The sequence below is a fragment of the Perca flavescens genome, chromosome 4 (assembly GCF_004354835.1).
Source record: "Perca flavescens isolate YP-PL-M2 chromosome 4, PFLA_1.0, whole genome shotgun sequence".
Lineage (NCBI taxonomy): Eukaryota > Metazoa > Chordata > Actinopteri > Perciformes > Percidae > Perca > Perca flavescens.
The window spans coordinates 30,766,119-30,788,813 of NC_041334.1; the positions used below are offsets into that span (position 1 = coordinate 30,766,119).

The following is a 22,695-nucleotide window of genomic DNA, read 5'->3' on the forward strand; positions in this document are numbered from 1 at the left end:
AACCTAGAGTGCAAAGGTTAAAAGGCAGATCATATTCATGGTTTGACAGCAGAACAACTATCAGTGAAGTATAAGAAATACTTCCCAACCATGTGTACCTGTATCAAGGGGCATGTTTGTGATAAAGAGGAAAATAAAGAGCCAATAATTTACAGTTACCAGCATTGGTGGAGTACTTTTACTCAAGTACTGTACTAAGTACAATTTAGCAGTACTTGTATTTTACTGTCCTAAGAACATATCTGAGTGGTGCAGGTGAAGGAGAACTTTAGTCCATCTAAAAGGGCCGTGGGGGTATATCAGACAAAAAAGGTTGGGAACCACTGTATTGGAGAATAAATATGATCATCATATGATCATTTGGGAAAAAAAACCTGTGATCGTAACATGTTTAGATAAAATCAGTAGCAACCTGTCATCCTTTTTGCCATTCTAGCCCATTACTGTAAATGCTCGCAGCAAGCTCAATTATTGTGTCTTATCCCGGGGTAAGATAAAAGTTAGGAAACTTTAATGATCAGTTAGACTCCTCATATCAACACACTAAGCGCGGCCGTGCCTATAACCTTCGTCCTTGAAAAGCTGCTCTCTTTCCACAGTCAAAGCTAAAAGAGTGAATGAAAAGAAATGACGAGGAGTTAATGCTGAGGCGGCAGAAAAGGAGAGACAGTCACAGCACTCGGTTGTAACACAGTCTGGCACAACACTAACAAAGGAAATGAGCAAACCACACAGCAAATAACAGACTTTTATTCAACACTCTGGGCCCCACTCCTTACATCTGGGTGCCAACCCCCATCACTTACAAATAAACGGATTTATGAGAGATATTACGCACAAATTACTACATTTGTCTAGACAGGACATTTTTGTAGCTTCACTTACATTGGCATGACCAAGTTAAATTTAAATAAATATGTAGATTGGTATATGTCAAACATTTACAGCTTCCAAATTCGCACTTAGGAGTAAATGGCATGAATCAGCAAATAAACTACATTTCTCACAGTCTAAAACTATACATATGAGTTGGACTTCGCTGCCAGATAAACTAAACTAAATTAGAATTCCTACAAAGAATAACTTTGATTTCAAGAATTTGAAAATGTAAGAGTTGTACTTCCACAGTAATATGGCACACGGCATTCACCTAGGAAATAATTCAAGGTTATATGAGCTTTTGTTAACGTGTCATTTGTTCTCGTTGTACTCATAAGTATAAACTATACTCTAATCATCGTATATCAATATAGAGGGAAGTCAAAGGAAACATGGCTGTCACTCTACCCATACTAGCCAACAGTGGAGTTTGCAGTGACAAAGGGAATACTTCAGATATTAATGCAATTTTTCCAGGCTCATGGTACTGTGCATGGTGGCTCCCTGGGTTTACAGGGACACTTCAATGGTATGGTGTCATAATTAATGTTATAAGTTACACCTGTGCTGTTCCTGTTATGATACGTCAAAATGTCAGCTTTAAAAAAAGGTCTTTGTCCATCACAAATTGGGGAAAAACGATCGGCAAATTCTTTTTCACAATGAAAGGAAGAGCTGACATCAAGGGATCAAAAAGCAAATTTGCTATAAATGCTTGGCTGTGGCATTGTGAAGTGTGACCAGACAAACCTAATCAATATTTCTCAGTCTATAGAGTATGGAATGTGTATCCAACTAAATTAAATGTGCTGTTTTAGTATTTCACTATACAAAAACATTACAGATATAAATTATTAATATTGCTTGAATATTCGTTGACATGAATGTACACATTTCAGAGGCAGGCACAAAGTCACAAACAGGTGCAACAAGTCGTTCTCTACAGCTACTTCAGTCCTTTGAAAGTGGCTCTACCATTTTCTTTTTCATCAACTCAATTTTTAGTGTGTAATATTCCTCTTGCAGCTTGAGGACTGCCTCTTGTCTTCTCAGCACAGACATTTCCAAATCCATTCGCTCAGCAAAGTTTTGCAGTGAGGAAGTAGAGCAGGGGGTATCTAGGTGTTCTGAGGAAGCAGCAAAGCCAGCAGCACGATGTGCACTAAAATGCACTGCGAGTGATTTAGGGACGTTAGTGGATGCTGCCGTTTTTTGTTTTGCTGGAGAAGTGGATGGATCTGGATATGCCGGGAGTTCTCTCAGTGGATGTTTGTTTGAGAATCTTTCATCTATTGTGTGCTCATTTCCATTTTCATCACAGCTGAAAAAAAAGTGTGTCAGTGATTTTGTTTGACAAGAATTTGCATTTCATTCTTAATGTTTATAGTTGGTTTTTCACCTGCCTCTAGTGATATCCAGACACATAGATAGGTTTGGTTTAATTTGTCCAGATGCTAAGATTACACTTTGGATTTTGTTTTTAGTGTGCTCGCAGCACTGACAATTTACATTTGATAAATTAATGGCAGCATCTCTTTCCAGAAACAAAGTTCCTGTTACTCTAAATAATCCTGTGGACAGTTTTAATAGGGACTATTTATCTGGAACAAAGTTAAACTGAAAACTGTTCACAGTGAAGTTTGTGGCTAACCCAAATATGACCAGGACAATAAGTGGGGTGAGAAAATACTGCTTGTTTTGCAATTGGGGTGATCGTACCTCAATAACAGATGTTCAATAAATTACTATATACAATTAAGTTCTGCTTTAATTCAGTCGAGCCACAAATACTAATATTTACCAAATAAACAAATCAAAAATATATTACCTGTTTAGTTGAGTTTCCACCAACTCTGAGACTGAAGAGTCTTTCCTGTCCTGTTGCAACATGTCTGACAGGTTCATCACAGAAATAACTACTTGAGTCACAGTACCGAACTGTTCAAGAGACAGGCCCTCTGTGAATGAAAACCCATGCCATGCATTCATTAATAATAAACACAATACCGTAAATTCTACACAAACACTGATGATGAAAGTGTATTTTTCTGCAGCTATCCCCATGTATCCACCCTCAAGGCTTAGACTGTAGATTTAATAGTACCAATTTGTAAGACTTTTTATTGCTAAGAAATATTTTCTCACCTATGCCCGCTTGCCTTCTCTGTCGTTTGATCTCCTCCCTTGACTTTGCCAGCAGATTTTCCCACTTTTTGTTACAGTCAGAAACTGTACGTTGAATCTGTGGAAACGCAGTGTTGATGGCTTTGGCTATTTCCTCCCAGGCTTGTCTTTTATCCTGTATTGAAACTCCAGTGCAGCACTTCCCTCTGATTATGTCTTTTCTCTCCTGCATTAACTCAGCAAGAAGAAGACACTCCTGGTCTGTCCAGTTAGGTTTTCGCTTCTTGCTGGACATCCCTTCAAGAAGTTGTAAGGGCTTTTTTCTGAGAGAGAAAGAGAGAGAGAGAGAGAGAGAGAGAGAGAGAGATTGATTAGCTGACATTACATCCTTATAGCACATGCATACAGTGCAGATAATTCAACACGAATGTCACCATACTTGAACATGATAATCTAATTGAAAGGTAAAGCTTTCTACTTAAGTCTTTTTAAACTTAAGTTATTATATTTAAGATGTTTTGAAATTGCAAGATTTTCGCTATCTGGAACTCAATCAAGACGAAGAGTAACTTGACAGCAGGTCAGACCTTTGCAGGATGTAAATACTATGAGGTACAGTACACGCTACAATAAATAATTACTGATAAAACCTTAAGGTGAAATGTAAGGCTTTCTTCTCCGTCTCAGGGAAAATCCAAAGCGTCGCACATCAATGACGTCGTCTGTTGGTGACGTGTCAGTTTGTTTACAGCGGTCCCTGCGCTGCAGCTGCACTGACATGGCTGTGGATATAACTTTACTTTTCAAAGCCAGTGTGAAGACAGTAAAAACCAGGAACAAGGCGATTGGAATAGGCTTTGACTCTACCAAAGATGAAATTTTCAAGAGAAGCAGACCCAAGAGTGGCTTCTCTCCGAAGGCGAAAGAAGTGGTGAGTGTTCCTTCTCATGCTAACTTTAGTTAACTGGGCTAGCATCGAGACAAACTGATGTTACGTGTAATGACAGTAAATATTGGACTGTTTTAGTGGTGGTTACTCATGTTGTAATGTAGAAGCAGCAGTGAGCATAGGAAATGTGAACAGCAAGTAAGGCAATTCTCCGACATGCTTGAAACGGAAACGCAATGCTTAGCTAGCTAAGTTTTGTATAGTGTGTATTACCAGATGTTCACAGTTAGCAAGGCCTCTCTCAGCAGTGTATATAACATATATAACTAAATTGAATGCAACATAAATTATATGGGAGTTAGGAGTTGGCAATATGGATATTAAAAACATAAAAACAAAACAGTCATGCTCATTGATTTCTAACATTGCCTAATACACCACGAGATATTAAAGGGATAGCTAGCTTGCTATAAAAGGTCTAGCAAAGTATATGGCAGCTGGCATGTAATCTTAAAGTAGATACCTTGCTATAAAAGGTCTAGCAAAGTATCTGGCAGCTGGCATATAATCTTAAAGTAGATATCTTAATGGCCAACACTAATGTGATTCATCCTCGTAACTGCTGTATGCATAGGTTTAGTTGGAGGGAGTGTATTAATGTGTCAGCTGTATTGTATTTTACTCTTCTGATTATTGTGCTGTTCTGAAGATAGTAGCCTCCTATTTAGATCCTGTTACATAATGCTAGTATGCACTGGAGAGGACAAAATAACCGCAGATAGGCCTATTAAATGCTCCAGCATTGTCATGTCTGAGTTGCCAAAATTGATTCAGTGAGAATGTATTTGCTTTAACATGGTTAATTATATTCAAGGTGGCTCTACAAAATTCAATAAACCAAATTCCAACCTGTTGTGGCTTTGTAAACAATTTCTATGGTCATACGCATGTTAAAGAAACAATTTCACTGTTTTATACAGGATAAATATTAACGTTATGGTCTACTCTTAACTAATGTATACTTTAATAATTTTCCAAGCACTCATCCAACCTGAAACCATAATCATGTTACTAAGTGAGTCGGTATTTTATTTTCCTCCCTCTGAATTTGTTAGTTATCTGCTCAAAAAGGAAATTACTTTTTTTAAGTGTATTAGCGACACACTGGTTTTCTATAAACCAAAATGTAATTTTACAGTATGCACTGTCATTCCATGTATTCAAAACAAAGTAGTTTCCAAATCACCATTACTAACACAATGGTCTTTCTTTGTCTGTCTTTCACTGCATCGTTGTGGTCAGTTATGTCACGTTGGAACATTATGTCTGCTTTTCTTTTAACACGCTGTCTGTTTCTCTAACTCATCGTGCCTGGTGCCCACTGTTCTGGCATTAAGGTGTAGATTGCAGTTAGCAAATGTGGCATGGTTTGAGATAAAAAAAAAAAAATGTTACAGTTTGCATTTGGTCTTGATAGTTAATCTAATGTCAACCCTTTTGGCACATATTTATACAACTTTGTGTCACACATGTTTTGTCTATAGTGCAAATGTAAGCAAATCATGGCCAGCAATTATTAATATTATTTTCAAGTAGCAATTATTTAATTGAATACTCAACTGTGTGGACTAAAGACTGCAAATAACATTATAGAATAACTTAAAGTCAGTCTACTTCTGAAGATAAATCCCTTCCAAAATGTCATATACTGTACACAGAGAAATAAAGATTACTGAAATAACATAACACTATTTTTACTTGAACCTCGGTCAGACTATTTTAAAACCCAGTGTGTACAGAATAAATGACTGCTCTGCTTGAGATCTGGGAAGACAAAAGCTAAGTTGTTCGAAAAACAAATCACATTGGACCAACTGGCCAGACTTAGCCGTACTGAGGCCAGAATATTTTGTGCCAATTGTCAGGTCTGAGCACCGCTGCTCCCCCAACACTGACAGGCCTGGATTCTGGGCTTTGAATCGATCCGGAAAATTGCCCAATGTGACCTAGACTTTAGGCTGCATAAGCTGAAACATTATTTATAAAATAATAGTAAAGAACATTCTCCTCACTTTATATAGATTAAAAAAGACGTGGCAAGTTTTCTTAAAATGTCCTGCCCTAATTAAAACGGGTTCAGTCTTCAACTACAGGTTGTAATTCCGTATCTCTGTTTAAAGACTTAGGCCTAGCTTACAGTGTCTTGAACATGATTTCTTCATTTAATTGAGGAAGTTTCACATTACTTGGTGAAGAAAAGTTCTGTTGAACCTCTTGCCATGGGACACTGACCTTAAAAACTTGGTAGGAGAAGCAACATTGCCATTTAATTAGTTCAGGAAACTTCACAAAACATCTCAAATTTTATTCTTCCATTACATGTACAGAGACATCATCAATGGTTGGCAGTAGGAGATGGATCATTGGCAACTAAAAGGCTTTGCTCCTTGTCATGAGTGTTGCTTCTACAGCCAGAAGTCCTTGGCCTGACATGAATATTGTGAACACAAACCTCTTCAAAGGCACCTTGAAGAACCACTTTACGTTTCCCTCGGGGAGTCAGGACTTTAAGTTGTACCTGATGTCAACCAACAGTCTGAGGCAAACATGAGCCCAGTCGCAGCAGCCCTGCACAACCAGGTTTTTGTTGTGTTCTGTTACGTTAATATTAGAAATGGTGGTTTCATAAAAGCAGTGGTGCTGATTCAAAGAAACCCAAACCTATCCTGTGGTGCCTGCCCTCTGCTCTCCTCCCCCCCCCGCTGTCTTCCTCACGCTGCAGATAAAATCTCAAACCATCTCGGTGAAGCAGCTTTTGTAGAAATTGAAATTGCGAGTTTGGAATGTCCTGACTGCTACAGTTATGTCGCGGTTTTCACCCACAACTCAACTATCCATTCTTCTCTGTACAGACTCACAGAGGCAACATTTTTTGTCCAAGTCCCCTCTTCACATGTATTATACCATAAACATGCTGCAATAACATTTTCTTTCGGCTCACGAACAATTTCTTGGGGAAAGCCGATCCTCCCAAGAGCCAGTGATTAAAGGTGGAAGATCAAAACAGAGAAAATATTAAATTAGGTCCCCAGTAACAATGTTGACGGCCGGCACCTAATGCACAACAGATGTGGGTGCCCTTCAAGACATGCATAACTCTCCAAGTTCCCACTGAAGCTTCACAAAAATAGAAAGAAAACATCAAAGTTGACAAATACACAGTGGTCCTGTGAGGCTTTTCCCACTCAAAAAGCAGCTCAATGAGAAAGGAAATGTAGCTTCTTTCAAGGCAAAAAAGGCTTGATTGACTAATAAGAGGGCCAGTGTTTACAGGGTGGGGTTTGGTTTGGGGAATCTTTTACCTCATAGGGGTTGGTTTGGGGCACTGTGATCTCCCATTTCACCGCTCACCTCGTCTCTCTCCGCAGCATGCTGCCCTTCTCAAGTTTAAATGGAAGAGGTCACTTTAAAATTGGTAAATTGTGTGTAGAAAATAGTTTTTGGCTCCCCACTGTGCCTTCAGTATTGGTATTCCAAAGTTGGCTCCTTCGGTTAGTGTTTTCTTAAAAACCCTGGCCATCAGCCAGCACTAAAAAGTATGTTGTGCTCTTAGAGTGTGACAACTTTCACATTGAAAAATTATGCTTGTATATTCTCAAAAACATTTAGTTTAGAATCTGGTTTACTTCATTTTTTCGTCAGTGATGATCAAGTTTCCAAGTCCAAAATGTTTGTTCAAAGTTATTTTTTGGGGGTACTCTGGACTATATCAGTCCAAATAGCGTCTGATTATGAACATGAAAGTAACATATTTCCCCAATCAAATACACTGGGATATGTCAAATCAGTGGTGGCACACTCAAAGATGAAGACCACACTTGAAAATGATGTGAAGGATCATTTTTATGATTCTATTAATGTTGTCATGCAGATAAAACTGGAGCACATTGGCAGATCTTTTGCGTTTTTAACAGGCCATGTTGGACAGATAGTGTACAGTCAGCCACAGCAGCAAATGGAATACAGCAATGACATTTATGAGTTTCCATTAATGTCATCCATTTAGGGAATAAAGTATGCAAGTGTGGAAATATTTTCTTTTTGTCTTGACAATTTTGAAAGGCCTCTTCTTAAAATAAAAGTTGTTGTCGGTCAAGTTACAAAGTTAAAACATTTATGGTAGAAGCACAAAGCCTAAGTCTCGTAGGTAAAATGTACCTACTTGAATATTCACAAAAAAGCCTTGCACAGGGCCAATACATTTTTCAGAGAATAAAAAACAATCATTCATATAGTAAATATAACGGCTAAATTCTAACTGTTGATGATATTGTCTCATTAAACAAAGTGAAGTCTGATATGAACCCCATTATATTGCAAATTCAGTGGAAGGGTGCAATCTATATTAATTTCATGTAATATTATTTACAAAAACACATGGTTAATTTCGACACAAGTCACAAACATTGGCACACAGGTAAAAACATGCTGGCATACAGCTGTCAAAGGACTAAACTCAGTCGGGGATTCAGTCATTGGGAAGGGATTTGCAAGGATCATCCTGAGATGAACATGCTGCTAAATTGTCTCTTTACCAGTTGGCCTAATCTCTGCTCTGTTTTCCCATGAAAGCCAGGCAAATTGAATTTGGAGGCATCTGCTGTCAGGCCTGAGCACAATCTTGATTTTGTTTAACTGCGTGCAACAAAATGCTTTTGCATGATTCGTGAAAATGTAAATAAAAGAGGAAAAAGTGGTGAAATGCAGATTAACAGATGTATGTCAAACTCTAAATCGCAAGATGGACACCAGATACTCTGCAGACAAAGTAGTGGAACAAAAGCAACGTTGAGCTCAATAGACAAGGCTACATTTGAACATTTAAACATGTAGCAAGACTAAAGCAGCGGCTGTTGGTGCTTTTTGAAGAATGTTGTCAAGCTTTGTCATTAGACATCTTAGTTATTGTGAATTACAATCACTGAAATACTACCAATGCAGATGACAGCAGGCTGCATACTTGACCCTGACACTTCAAAACACAGAGTCTGAACCATGAAACTACAACAGATGTGTGCTCCTCTACTTAGAGACTTTTGTTCTTTTTGTTCTAGATTAAGATGTTCGTGCAATAGGACATGAGGTATTAATTATGTATAGTCATTTCACATTGATATTTAATGCATCAAGTGAAACCAAAGCAGATAATGTTGTTTAACTTATAGTAAACATATTGTTTACTTTTCATTAGTGTAAATAAAAGGCATTGTTTAAGGCGAAGGTCAACAGAAAAATAGTTTTAGAGTTACTCTGGTTTGACATCTGCACTGCTGAAATGTCTGTTGTTTCCAGGCGCACACATTTTGCTTATAGTTGCTTTCTCCATTGCTCAAATTATACGGCTTCACATCAGATGCTGATTGGATAAATTTTTACATGCAATTCCTCTGGTTTTTGTCTTTACAGCAGTTGTCTAACCTCTGCCATCACTTTTTGACGACATATTTGACATATTGTTCAGAGTGAAAGTGTTTTATTTTCCAGAAGTCCCCTTACAAATTCAGCAATTTACCATCAATGAAAGGAAAGTTGTCCTATCACCATCTGCTGTTTACTCATAATTGTGCAATTTTTTTATTCCACAACATGATATGGGATTACTTGGATTGTCACCCATCCTGGTTTATCTTGGCAATTTAATTGGATCTTGGGGGCCACCTTTTTTTTTTTTTTTTTTTTTTTTTTAAATACAAAGCTACTTATTAAAGTACTTTATATCTAGCATTAGTTGTTATGCCCATTATCGTGAGTTATTATTGTTATTATTATTTGATTCTAAATGACAGGGGAAAATGGCTCAAGTTACTGAGAATTATCCAGCGTTGATGTTTTCCATATTGCCATTGTGATTACAATATCCACATTTATGAATTGGCATATTTAAAGCATGTCATCATTTTTATATATTTGCTACTGCTGACCTGAAACAACCAATTCACTTACACACACACACACACACACACACACACACACACACACACACACACACACACACACACACACACACACACACAGTTCAAATTACAAAAAAAAAGATGGGTGATGATACGCAGGCAGCAGTTCGAGAGGCACCTTCCCAGCGTTAATAAAGGTGTGTGTGTGTGTGTGTGTGTACAATTTTTAGATTTTACACTTAAGTGAGGCTTGATTTTTAGAGCAAATCGGTTACTGTATATTGCATTTGATACCACCAGCATGCTGGTGAATCTGAATAGACGGAAACACTGAGCAAGAGGAAGGGAGGGAACCTGTTGATTTACCTGATTAACAGACTTCAGATCATGCAACTGTAAAACACGCTCTGATTATTCAGGAATACATAGCAGGAATCACAAACACTATCACAGTATTACATAATCACGCTTGCTTTTATCAAATAACCGGCTTTGTCTATCTGATTGTGACCGGTCGCTTGAAGTCTCACTACCCTTTAACATTGCCTCTGTTTTTATTCATTTATTTTGTCTACTGTGGTGTCCAGGTTTTTTGTGAGTTAAACGTAACTGCCCCAACCAATGCATCTGTTTCTCATTAAATTGATTGTTGAAATATGATTTAGTTGCTTCAAAATACAGCGCTGTAGTTTCCATTGAATTTTTGTCTCAATGGTGAGGTCACCCTCTTGCGACCTCTTGCTTCTGCTTTTTGCGATTTTAAACATATTGCAATATTCTGCGATATATTGCAATTTATTACCTTTTTATCCAACTTCAAATTTTTCCCCAATTTCAAATGATGTCCCCAAAAGGAAACTTTGTTAACATCTGTTTTTTCGAAATAAAAAAAAATTCTCCGTTTGTTCATCTCACTTCACTTTTATTGCTGCAAAATGGGACTGACAAGCAGACCAACACATAATAATAGATCGATACTTGGCATCTGTGTATCGATACAGTATTGCCACGGAAAATATCGCAATACTATGCTGTTAGGATTTTCACCCCCGCCCCTACACTTGACAACACACAATGTCTCCACTGATGTGCCTCAGTGTTTGGATTTTAAGTTGACATGTTGTATCCATGCATGATCTGACCTGCATGATCAAAAATGAACAAACACCCAGACTGTATACAAGTGCTGCTTAATACGGCTTTGACTTATCCAGTAAATATCAAAACACAGTAATACACATCAAAAAAGGTCAAACCCTGTCAACCCTGTTCATATAATCATCAAAGTTTTCTTTGATGGTACTTTTTGTTTGTTTAAAGAGCTGACTAAAGCGTTGTAACTGCAAATAGTCATAAGAAGACAAAACTGAACCCATTAGAGAGTCAGACATAAACATGATAATAAAATCAGCATGTGGCAGAGTCCTCTCCACTGAAGCATCCTCTCTGTATCAGGCCCACATACCTAAACATAACATAGCATGGCGTCAGTATGGATAGCCCTCGGTCAGGACACACAGGGACTTAAACCAAAGCAGGGCAGTCATCATCAAACTCTGTCAGTTACCTGGATTTAACAAAACAAAGAGCCATCCAAGCTCTTTAGAAATCTGCTAGCTAAGCCTTTTCTCTTTTCTTCCTCATAATAATCCCCCCTGATGGTTTGTTTGGGCTCAATCTGGGCTTGAGGGAAACAGGGGGAAGGAGAAAACGAGGAGGTAAAGTGGGGGTCCTTGATGATGACGAGATTAGATGTAGCCCGGCAGACTGTCTCCTTCTGCCGTCGCTGCGAGCTCTGCCTCACACACACCTATGACGGTTGCACGTATACACACACACACACGCTACATACACACATACACGGTGAGCCGCATGCACAAGGCCACCCCCTTCCTCATTGTTGGAGAATTACTTGCTCTTTAGGGTCTTAAGTTACAAGAGCAATTGATCCCTCTGACCCCCTGCAAACTCTTGAGGTTGTGCTGGGAATCTGAGCTCCAATGTATACACACAGGAGACAGCTCAACCCCCAGAGCAGCACTCTTAACACTCCCCGGCACCCCAACAACACACACAGACGCACACACACATAGACACATACACACAGACACACACACACACACACACAGACGCACGCTTTTTTTTTGTGTCTGATGTTCCAATGCTGTGGATTTAGCACTGCCTGCTGGTCAAAAAGGTGCAGCACCACAGACCGAGTTCTGCTGGCAAATATATAGTTTGTACATAAATAAAATGCTAAAGCCAAGTGCTAATTGCAAGCCAAAAATATAGTTTATAGGTAAAAGATAAATTAGACATGCCATGTAAGAGGTTATATTTTCCACCTTGTGGCAGGCCAAGGTAGTCTCAAAAACAGAGAATTACTGAAACTCAAAAATGGGCTTCCACTATGACTAAGAAAACTATAAAATATTTACTTTTGAGAAGCTGGAGCCTGTGGTTTTTTTTGTTACCATTTCTTCTTAAAAAAAATGACTTATTAGCAAAATATTTGCCAATTCATTTTTGGTCAGTTGACTAATTAATTATTCAACAAATTGTTTCAGCTTTAGACCAGATGAAATACTTCACATTAGACTTGAGTGGAGGAGTTGAGATATAGCCTAACACTCCTAGATGAAACACCAATAAAAATGATCACAGAAGACTATAATTGGAGCACATGCTAAGATCCTACAACTAACAACAATTTTGGATAAAAAACTTCACAACAACTGTCTTATTTGTCTCTACTGTGAGATATGTATTGGAGGGGCGACCTCTAGCTCACCCAGTAGAGTGTGCGCCCCATGTAGGCTGATTCCTTGGCAGCGGCCCGGGTTCGAATCCGACCCGCAGCCCTTTGCTGCATGTTGCCCCCCCTTTCTCTCCCCTTTCCTCTCTTCAAGCTGTCCTGTTGATTAAAGTGCTCATTTTAGGTTCATAATTGTATTTAGAGGTTATATCAGAATAGGTTTACAACAAAACACCATATTTTTGTTGTACTGCACATTGCTGCAGCTCCTCTTTTCACCCTAGGTGTTGAGCTCTCTGTTTTAGCTACAGAGTGATGCATCGCACTTCTATTCCATCTTTGTTGGGAGTCGCACATGCGCAGTAGCTAGGTAAGGACTGCTAGCTAGACAGTTGCAGAATATGAGGGTGTGCCACGCTAGCAGCTAGGCGAGCATTATAACGTGTGCTACAAAGTGACAAACGTTCGTCATGGAAGTAAAGGCTGGACTACAGTAGAGCTGTTTGGAGCAGTTGGTGAACAGTCCCTTTGGGGTGGACTTTGGGCGTTTTCACTTTGTAAACCTATTACATGCACAAAAAAGATATAACACAATAAAGGAAAGGGGGGAAAAGCCAAAAAGCATAATATGAGCACTTCAAAGGCCATAAAAGCTCCAAAAAATTATCTTTATAATTAAAAAATAAGATACACATTGGAATAGCTGAATGCATCATTTATTCACTGAAGCAAAACATTATTACTAACTTTGTAAAATAGCTCCTACTTTCCAACTAACAGGATCACCCAGAATATTGGTCAGCATGACTGCAGGCATCAGTTTTGAAGGAGCTCACTTCAAAGTTTTCTCATTCACTGAGACACTACATAACGGACAATGTTTTGAAAAACCATAATAAAGGTTTTCTTCTCCCCTGAACCCCCCCCCCCCCCTACGCTCAACTGCTCCGAACAACAATTAACTCTTGACCTCAAATAATTGTATTATTACAAGGGTCGGCTTGCCTTAACCCTTGCCTGAGTTAGTGCCCCACAGCAGTGTGTCATACGTCACTGAATTACCTTCTAAACCAAAGGAGGAGTTCTAGGTTTCCAACAAATTGCTTAGCTCTGTTTATTTTGACACCTACTTTCTGAGTCAAAAAACTTGTCTTTTTTTTTTTTTTTTTTTTTTTTAAATAAAACACTGCTTCAGGTCACTGTGACGCTAGGAGTGAATGTTTAGAAACATTATTAGACTGCTGGTGCCAGGTTACCCCTTACAGCCGAGGCAATTTGATAATTGAGGTTGTTAGAGTGAAAAGGCTGAAGACAGGGTTGCTATCAAAATAATCTCCCACGCTTTGGGGTCGCTGTCACAGTCAAACTCATTGTGTCATATTTCAATCCTTAGCTTGTCTGAGTTCTGTCTTCTTCTGGATCTAACAGAGCCTGCTATGTGTATGTAAACCCACTTGTACCCTGCCAGCAGAGCTCTGTGGACAGGAAAGCAATTTGGTCTTTTTTAATATTTGACCGAATTATAGGAGCAAATATTGGATTGAACCAAGTTTCCTTTGGTTTGCCTGTGCACACATACACTTGGACATTTTCTCTGTGATAAATAGTAACACATCATGAATTTAAAGCTTATTAGAGGTCAGTGCTCTCTATGCAGCCGCTCAGGGTTTTATTTATGAGAGCTGTTTGACAAGGAAATTGCAGGTTTGATTTTTTGTACATCCTAGACTTGATGAATTGTCAAAAGCAAATATTGAGAATTCACAGAGATAGACAGACATTGGTCGCCTGTCACATCCAATAAATACAAAAGTATACATTTACTCTGGCTCTGTCTAAATGTAGTTGGGAGAAAATAGTTTCCTGGTACACGTCTAAAAACTCTTTCATAAGCCATGTTGACATGGTTAACATATTTGAAGGTGCAATTGAAGCATGGCATTTAAACAGACTCATTGGCATGAAGGTAATCAAGTAATGCTTCTTCTCACTTTATCTTGGCAGATCACGAACATCACCAAGCTCAAAGACTTTCTGCTACAACACAGAAAAGATTACGTGAGCGCCGGAAGGTAAGCCTCGCCAAACAGTCGTAGTAATCCACCACAATCGACAACAGCAGCAGTAAAACCCTTCCAGGCTGCAGGGGAGGCCAGTGAAGAGACAAACACTTTGATTCTGACTAAATTCAGAGAAGGTCAGAAGTCAGGGCTCCTTGAAGGTACCATCAAAAATGCCTCCAGTGTGTATGTGTGTGTGCTGCAGAGGGTTGTCTGCTGGCACAAGGTCAGCAGCGAGTAGGGTGGTCTGTAGCGGCAGGCTCCAGACTAATTGTCTGGAATAATTGAGCTGCAACCAAGTGAAGAACAAATCACGCCCTGGGACTAATGTAGGCCTTCCTCCTTTCAAGGCCCCCTCTGTGTTCTGTAGGTGTGGGTGTGTGGAGTAGCCTATGTTTTGTTAGGTTTGTTGATAAAGCCTCAACAGAACACATTAACTGAACATTAGAGATGTCAATGGGTGGAGTTCAGCAGTATTTAGGGGTGGGAAAATCCATCAAGAAGTCTCCAGTGGTATGTACACAAGTCTCGTCTACCGTCAGCCTCGCCATCAGCCGTTCCTGTCTTCCGTTTTCCACCACACTGTGACTTTGCCTGACAGAATAATTACGGACTATGGATTATACTGAATACACTTCCAAATGTTTATAGAATTAGTGTAGCTGGTCGTCATTTCAGTCCAAGTATGGTGAAGGTTAAAATAAAAGCTGTATTCATGGCGTCCTTAAAAGGAATATGTTTTAACATGTTATGACTGTAGCTTAACCAATCCAAAAATCCTTCTCTAGGTCACCATACGTATGGTAATGGATGACTTGTTCAGTTTGTATCACTGCATCTTTGTTCTTCCATGTTTGTTTTATTTAGAGGCTTCAACTAACGGTTATTTTCATTGTCAATTAATCTGTTTTATTAAAAACATTGACAAATGTCCATTGCTATTTCCCAGAGCCAAATGTAAGATCTTTAAATAAACTGTTGCATGCAACCAACAGACTAAAACCCAAACATGTAAACAAGAAGATGTTTTGCATTTGTGCTTGAAAAATTACTTGATTGCTGAATTATCTAAATAGTTGATGATGAATTTTCTGTCAATCGACTAATCGTTTCAGCTTTAGTTTTATTATAGTTATACATGAATATTTTTTGCGAGAATTAGAGTTAGTTTAAAGTGCTCATATTATGCTCATTTTCAGGTTCATAATTGTATTTAGAGGTTGTACCAGAATAGGTTTATGTGGTTTAATTTTCAGAAAACACCATACATTTGTTGTACTGCACATTGCTGCAGCCCCTCTTTTCACCCTGTGTGTTGAGCTCTCTGTTTTAGCTACAGAGTGGGGCATCACACTTCTGTTCCTTCTTTGTTGGGAGTCGCACATGCACAGTAAGTACTGCTGGCTAGTCAGTTACAGAGTATGAGGGCATGCCACGCTAGCAGCTAGGCGAGCATTATAACGTGTGTTACAAAGTGATGCACGTTCGTCACGGAAGTAAAGGCTGGACTACAATAGAGCTGTGGAGCAGTTTGTGAACAGTGTTTTTTTTGGGGGGTGGACTTTGGGCTTTTTCACTTTTTAAACCTACAATATAACGTGCACAAAATATATATATATATATATATATAAACCCATAAATGAAAGGGGGAAAAGCTAAAAAGCATAATATGAGCACTTTAAACCAATCAAGCTAGATACAAATCCAATCTAACAACTCAAATTCCACCTTTACAGAATAGAATCATCACCAGATCTTAACATTAGTTATGCATGTATGTGTCCACCAGAGGGAAACATTAAGCCTTAACCACACACCACCGCCTGACATCAAGAATGCCCTATGTTGAAGTCACAATCATGGTCACTTCTGTGGAGTTTCTTGTTCTCCTCATGTTTGTGCATGTTTAGTCAGATTGTTTCATTTTCCGCTCAAAGTAATAAAACATGAGCTCTGGTGAATTGGACACTCGTAACTCGACCATTTGTGGAACTTTGAATGTTCCTATCTGCCCAGTGCATGATGGGTACGGTTTCTGCCCCACATAATGTTGAATATGGATATGTAAGGGGTACAGGACGTGGTTGAAGGTAGATAGACATGAATATTAGGGAAGATGAAGGATCTGTCAGTATTTAGGCCACATTTAATAAAGCTGTGCTCTTAAGAGTCTTTGTTTGAATATCAATCAAACGTTCAGCTTTTGATACATGCCCACAAAGTATTTAAACTTACTGTGATTGTTCTTGTCTGTTTTACAGCCTCATCTCATCAGATCTTACCCGTATGACAGACAATGAACGAGACCAGATTGACCAGGATGCTCAGATCTTCATGAGGACCTGCTCTGAGGCTATCAAGCAGCTACGCAATGAAGGTGTGTGCTTGTTTTACTGTGCAGCACATGAACTAGTTCACAAATCTTATTGGAAATGTAAAATAGGCTCTCAGATAATGCTAATTTTGTCTTGCATTGTGAAGCATGATGCAACGTTCAAAACATCAACCGGGAGCTGAGAGGAAATTGGATTTGTTGTTACTTTTTGGGACTATACCAAAACCTGCAAGTTTGTCTTTAATAAGTGAATGTGTTCATGTTTTCACCATAGCGGTGAAGCAAGTGACATCAGCCCAGATAAAGGAGCACAGAGGGGCAGTGCTGGACCTCATTGAAATGTATCTGAGAGGTGAGTTCATGCAACTCATTACAATTTAAACAGCGCAAACAGGACTGCATGGTAACATCATGTGTACCTTGACTGTTTTTAAGGAGTATGTAAGCTGTACTCTGAACAGAGAGCAATCAGAGTCAAGAGAATGGTGGACAAGAAGAGGCTGTGAGTATATGCATACCTCATTCACAACTATTATTATTTACTTTATAATACTTTCAAAACTTGCTCCTGATTTGCATGAGCCTGTGCTCTGTGGTTTTAGGTCAAGACTGACACCAGAACACCACAGTAGAGTGGCGAAAACACTGGAGGTGGAGCCTACAGAGGAGAAGACTGTCAAGGAGGAAAGTTCTGGTAAGTTAGTGAGTCGTCGTGAGACGCAAAAACTGGTACAAGCAACCTTAGTCTATATCCACGACGTTCCACTTCGGGGATTGCTCCATTGCCACCGGAAATTCCGCCTTATTTCACTCTTTTCGGCCGGATGTCTGTTACCTTCCACTTTGTTTGTGTTGGAATTTTAAACTCCGGTGATGAGGACTATGGTTAACTGCTCCTCAGATCTCTGCAGGGTAAATCCAGACAGCTAGCTAAACTTTCTGTCCAATCTGAGGTTAGTGCCGCCCATGATGATTGTGATTGGTTTAAAGAAATGCCAATAAACCAGAGCACATTTTTCTCCCATACCGGAATGCTGTGTGGACTAGCCAGACCCTCCTCCGCGGCGCTGTGGAGGAAGGTCTGGCAAAGCGAGACTAAAGCAACCCTGATACTACTGACTTGTTCTCTGCTGGTTTGGTATTTTTGTGTATATAGCTATTTCTGTTCCCTGTAAAATGCACTTGTCCTTGCATTCTGTACACAACAAGAAAATATGGCAATAGTGACAGAATTGCACAGGAAACACCATTAGATACATTTGGTCAAAAACGCAACTTTAAAGGGACTATAGTAAGAATGCATGTAAAGCAGTCTGTACTGCATTAAAGATGAATGGGTGATTATTGTGTGTATATTATTACTACTATATATCTACTTCCATTAGATACTACTACTGTCTTTACATTGGTATAAAAGTTCTTCATTATTTACATTTCTACAGCCATCTGAAGGCAGCAGGACCAATCTTGGTGTTTCATCTGCAGTCTCTAATTTGTACAGTGCAATGCCTCAGCGCAGCACCATTATGCCTGATGATTCATTGTGGGCACTTGTTGGGAATTACAGTTAATATATAGGGATACACTTCACAGTTCACACTGACAAATCTTAAGATGAGATATGTAAAGATAAAACTTTGCCGTCCTCTAGACGTCACTTAACATTCTCAGGACCATCCGCATCCAAATCTTTATCCAAAAAGACTGGCATGGCCACAGCTGCATTTGTCTTCACACTTAATTAATTCTTCAGTTTAATAAATGGTGAATAAGAGCTTAATTATGACAATAAAGCTTTTGGTTAAGTTTGATAATAGCGAGTCTAAAAGCAAATTGACTTCGTTGTCATTATCACGTTAACAGGATTATGATGTGAACCATGAACACTGCTTAACCCTCTGAGGTCTAAAGGGCTTTTTTCACATATCTTCTTGAATTTTCCTTTTAAGGGTATTTGCATATAACCTGATCCCCATGTGTTTCATATCAGTGTTTCACATCATATGCTCAGAACAAACTCAGCTTTCTGTATAGTGATGCCCAAAATTGTTCCAGAGCTATGTGTAAAGAGATAATTTGGCCCTAAAGCGGAAATATTTCTCAAATCTCTTGTGAAAACATAACTACACTCAATTGTTTTGGTGCTTGAAATGAGTTTACAAAAGTCTTGGGTTCACAAAAGTAGCGTAATATATAAATAAAATAGTAAATAAATGTCTAAAATAAATTTTGTAATATCGCTTTTTGAGTAGGAGTGTTAAAGACATTTCTTCCTCAACCTTCTTATCACTTAATAGAAACAAACTGAAGTCACCAAAGTAAATGTAGCACATTTTGTTGTACTAATTTTCAACCAAAAATGCACATAATTAAAACCATGACTGTTTCGAACTAAAAAAATATATTGTCTAATGTCTGGGGAAAACATTGCATGACACCAGGGCTCATCACTTGTCTTTGGCTGTATATTACGTGTGCTGTATATTGACCCTCCCAGAGAACAATAATGTTTTCCTACTTGAAGAGGTCCCTCTGCACCTACTCCATTTGATGAGCCATTTTCATTAAGCACCACTGAGATTGGCTCAGTGGTTGAACAAGTTTCAAGCATAAAATGTGTTGTAATTATTAATCACCACATTCCTACAATTTATATTCCCTCACACCTAGTCCCTGTGTGCAGTGTTGCTGCAATGACCTACAGTTGTTGGGACTGCATCATGAAAAAATGTCAACACGGACTGCTCTTGTGAAATGTGGTGAAACGTAAAGTGACTACAAGGATACAACATAAAAATAAATCCATCTTAAAAACAACACATAGGGTTATATTTGAGTTTGAGTTTATTGAATTCATGCTCATAGTTAAAACAACTGAATAAAAAGCTGAACTTACAGTACATCAGGTTAGAAAAATAAAGGGTCTAGCCCTATAAATAAAGTCATTTCAAAGAGAAAATTAGCAACTACATGAGCAATTCAGATGAACAAAGTGAAAGTGAAAGATTTATTGTGAGTTTTTACTTTTCCTTCCTGTAGAGAAGAGTGTGTCGGAGGTCCCCAACAACCCGGTCAACCTGTGGGAGGAGGGCCGAGTGGAGGACGAGCTCTCTCCTGAGGAGATCCAAATGGTGTGGCACCTTCATTCATGTTATACAGTATATGGAGATCTGTATCATTCATGCGTGTCTCATAAAAGTACAGCTATACATAGACAACATCTAAATGCAGGACTCAGCAAAGTGCACAATAATTGATTAACGCAGGAGGTTTTTAGGGAGAATTCATTCATAGGAGTCCAAATAACTCATTTGGACTTTTGAAATATTTGTCATTACACAAATAACCCAGTGAAGTGTATTTTCACAGTACACCGTTAAGTTCATTTAGCCTTTTTGCTAGATATACCTCTTTGACGGTTTGTGGTCCAAATGATACAGCATATCACTTCTCCTAGTTACACAGAATTAACGTCTGACATCTACCTAAGCATTATTAATGAAGATGTTTTGTTATTGTGCATTTCTGTCTAGTTTGAGCAGGAGAACCAGAGGTTGGTGAGTGAGATGAACAGCCTGGTGGACGAAGTGAGGTGAGTCCTGCTCAGCACACACGTTACGTTCCCTTGTTATGAACAACAGGTCTATTACCAGGGGATGTCTGTGATTTCATTCTGTTCACACATCAGTATTGTGAATCAGTGAACGGTAAAATGATTTACCAGGGAACAGTGGTAATCACACTCTTTTGTGAATGTGTTGCACAATGTCATTTCCACTCCCACTAAATTACACCGCCCCTAGTGATTGAAAAGCCAGGTGAGCAAGACAACAATTATGTGAAATACCAGACACCGATCCAGACAGGATTAAAATGACCCAAGGACATAATGTTTGCAGATTAAATTTTTACCGTGGTAGCCAGAGAAAATCACTGACATTTTTGTTCCAGATGGAACAAAAATGGTCCTACGGTGAAAATAACCTGCCCCTGTATTACTAATGCCATCTGGAAGGGCTTAAATATGCTAGGCACTCTATTTTATATTTAATGCTTTCCTTTTGTGCGCACCAGACAAATCGAGGGGAAGGTGGTGGAGATCTCTCGACTGCAGGAGATCTTTGCTGAGAAAGTCCTGCAACAGGTGAGTTCCTGCTATTTCGTTCACTTGGACTCTTCATTTTGAGAAGAAGTTGTACATAAACTCACTGTCCGTCTCGCGTTCCATGACAGGAAACAGAGATCGACAGTATTCATCAGCTGGTCGTGGGCGCTACAGAAAACGTCAAAGAAGGCAACGAGGATATACGAGAGGTAACATCACTGATCTATTCTGCATGTGCTATTCATACTTTACATTATCTTTTCCTTTGGTTGATGTTAATAAATCTGATCAGTAAAACGTCACTTTGTTTACTTCTATCACAAGGCAATCAAAAACAACGCTGGCTTCCGGGTATGGATCCTGTTCTTTTTGGTCATGTGCTCTTTCTCTCTCCTCTTTCTGGACTGGTACGACAGCTAACACATCTAGCCAGCATGGGCTCTATACGACAGGAAACCGTCTGGCTCTGGCACATGTTGGTTATCTCATACAGACGTGATGAAATCACTGAGACTGAATGCACGGTTTACCGTGCTGGACCTGGTGTACAGAGTGCTCTTCATGAAGATTCTGTGTTCAAGTGGAGATGGCAGTTTGTTCTTCCCTGATGCTATCTATTAATGTTTGTCCAGGGCAGCTTCAATGTTTAAAAGCACTTGAATGGACGCAAGCTTTGTATGGAGCACTGTGTCCGCTTTAAGCGTGTGTATGTTTGAATATTCAGACTTACTGTATCACTAAAAGCAGTGACGATGGTTTAATTGGCAGCAACTTTTCCCGTCTGAGTGACGGACAAAACAACATTCATTTCTGATCCCTTTTGAAGCAGACTGAAGGTTACTGTTCAGAATGACAACACATTCACTTGTCTCATCTACACTATTTAAATACACTTCTGTACCTCAGTGACATAAATTATACTTTGCCGATGAATGTTTTGCTTTCCGGGCAATTATGAGCAGCAGAATCATTTTTAATATCTTTCACAGCATAACTGTACTGACACACCACTCACATTCTAGTAAAAGTAGTCAATAGTCTTAAATGAAATTCTGTGTCTTCTTTCTTTACTTTAGGGTATGATTTTATAACCGTTAATACATTTCATATGAGATAACATCAAGAGCAGCAGAGAGGCACAGCCTGCTCTGGTTCGTGTGACCTCAAGAAGAGAAGCTGCTGATATGTCTGCTAATCTCTTTATTAATTCAGTCCAGTTCATTTATTTTTCAATTCAAGGAAGAAGATTAAGAACAAGGCTTTCAAACGAGTTATAATTTAGTTTAGGTTTAAGGATTAATTAACAGGCTTGAATCAAAGATGGCTGCAAATCCCCCTTCTCGGCCAGAGCCTCGAGGAATTTGAGTATTAATATGACTGGGACGAGTGGATTCATTTAGACTAACTTATTCTTCATGGCACAGCCATGTTTCGGTAAGACAATTTGATTATCTGATATCAAATCGTTGACTAGTAAGGTAAGGTAAAGGTACTTTATTGTCCTGAACACATTCATGTAGCGAAATTCATTCTCTGCATTTAACCCATCCCTCTAGGGAGCAGTGGGCAGCCATTTACAGCGCCCGGGGACCAA

The 22,695-nt window shown here is 39.0% G+C and overlaps 2 protein-coding genes across 3 annotated transcripts; one reads left to right on the plus strand and one right to left on the minus strand.

The window, feature by feature from the left end:
* Nucleotides 1-767: 767 nt before the first annotated feature.
* Nucleotides 768-3,712, minus strand: LOC114554915 (uncharacterized). 2 transcript variants are annotated; one of them, XM_028576992.1, is made up of 4 exons: nucleotides 3,654-3,712; nucleotides 3,025-3,326; nucleotides 2,708-2,837; nucleotides 768-2,200 (listed from the first exon to the last, which is right to left on the minus strand). In XM_028576992.1, exons 2-4 carry the CDS (start codon nucleotides 3,296-3,298, stop codon nucleotides 1,831-1,833), a joined length of 774 nt encoding a protein of 257 aa, XP_028432793.1. In that variant the 5' UTR covers nucleotides 3,299-3,326; nucleotides 3,654-3,712; the 3' UTR covers nucleotides 768-1,830. The 2 variants fall into 2 exon arrangements, with proteins under 2 accessions (XP_028432793.1, XP_028432794.1); XM_028576993.1 differs by having other exon boundaries at nucleotides 3,591-3,676.
* On the plus strand, nucleotides 3,698-22,151 carry stx18 (syntaxin 18). The gene is made up of 11 exons (XM_028576991.1): nucleotides 3,698-3,934; nucleotides 14,606-14,673; nucleotides 16,923-17,038; nucleotides 17,271-17,348; nucleotides 17,432-17,498; nucleotides 17,599-17,690; nucleotides 20,036-20,127; nucleotides 20,530-20,588; nucleotides 21,071-21,140; nucleotides 21,230-21,310; nucleotides 21,426-22,151. The coding sequence occupies exons 1-11, from the start codon at nucleotides 3,716-3,718 to the stop codon at nucleotides 21,519-21,521; spliced, it is 1,038 nt and encodes a 345-aa protein (XP_028432792.1). The 5' UTR covers nucleotides 3,698-3,715; the 3' UTR covers nucleotides 21,522-22,151.
* Nucleotides 22,152-22,695: the final 544 nt, after the last annotated feature.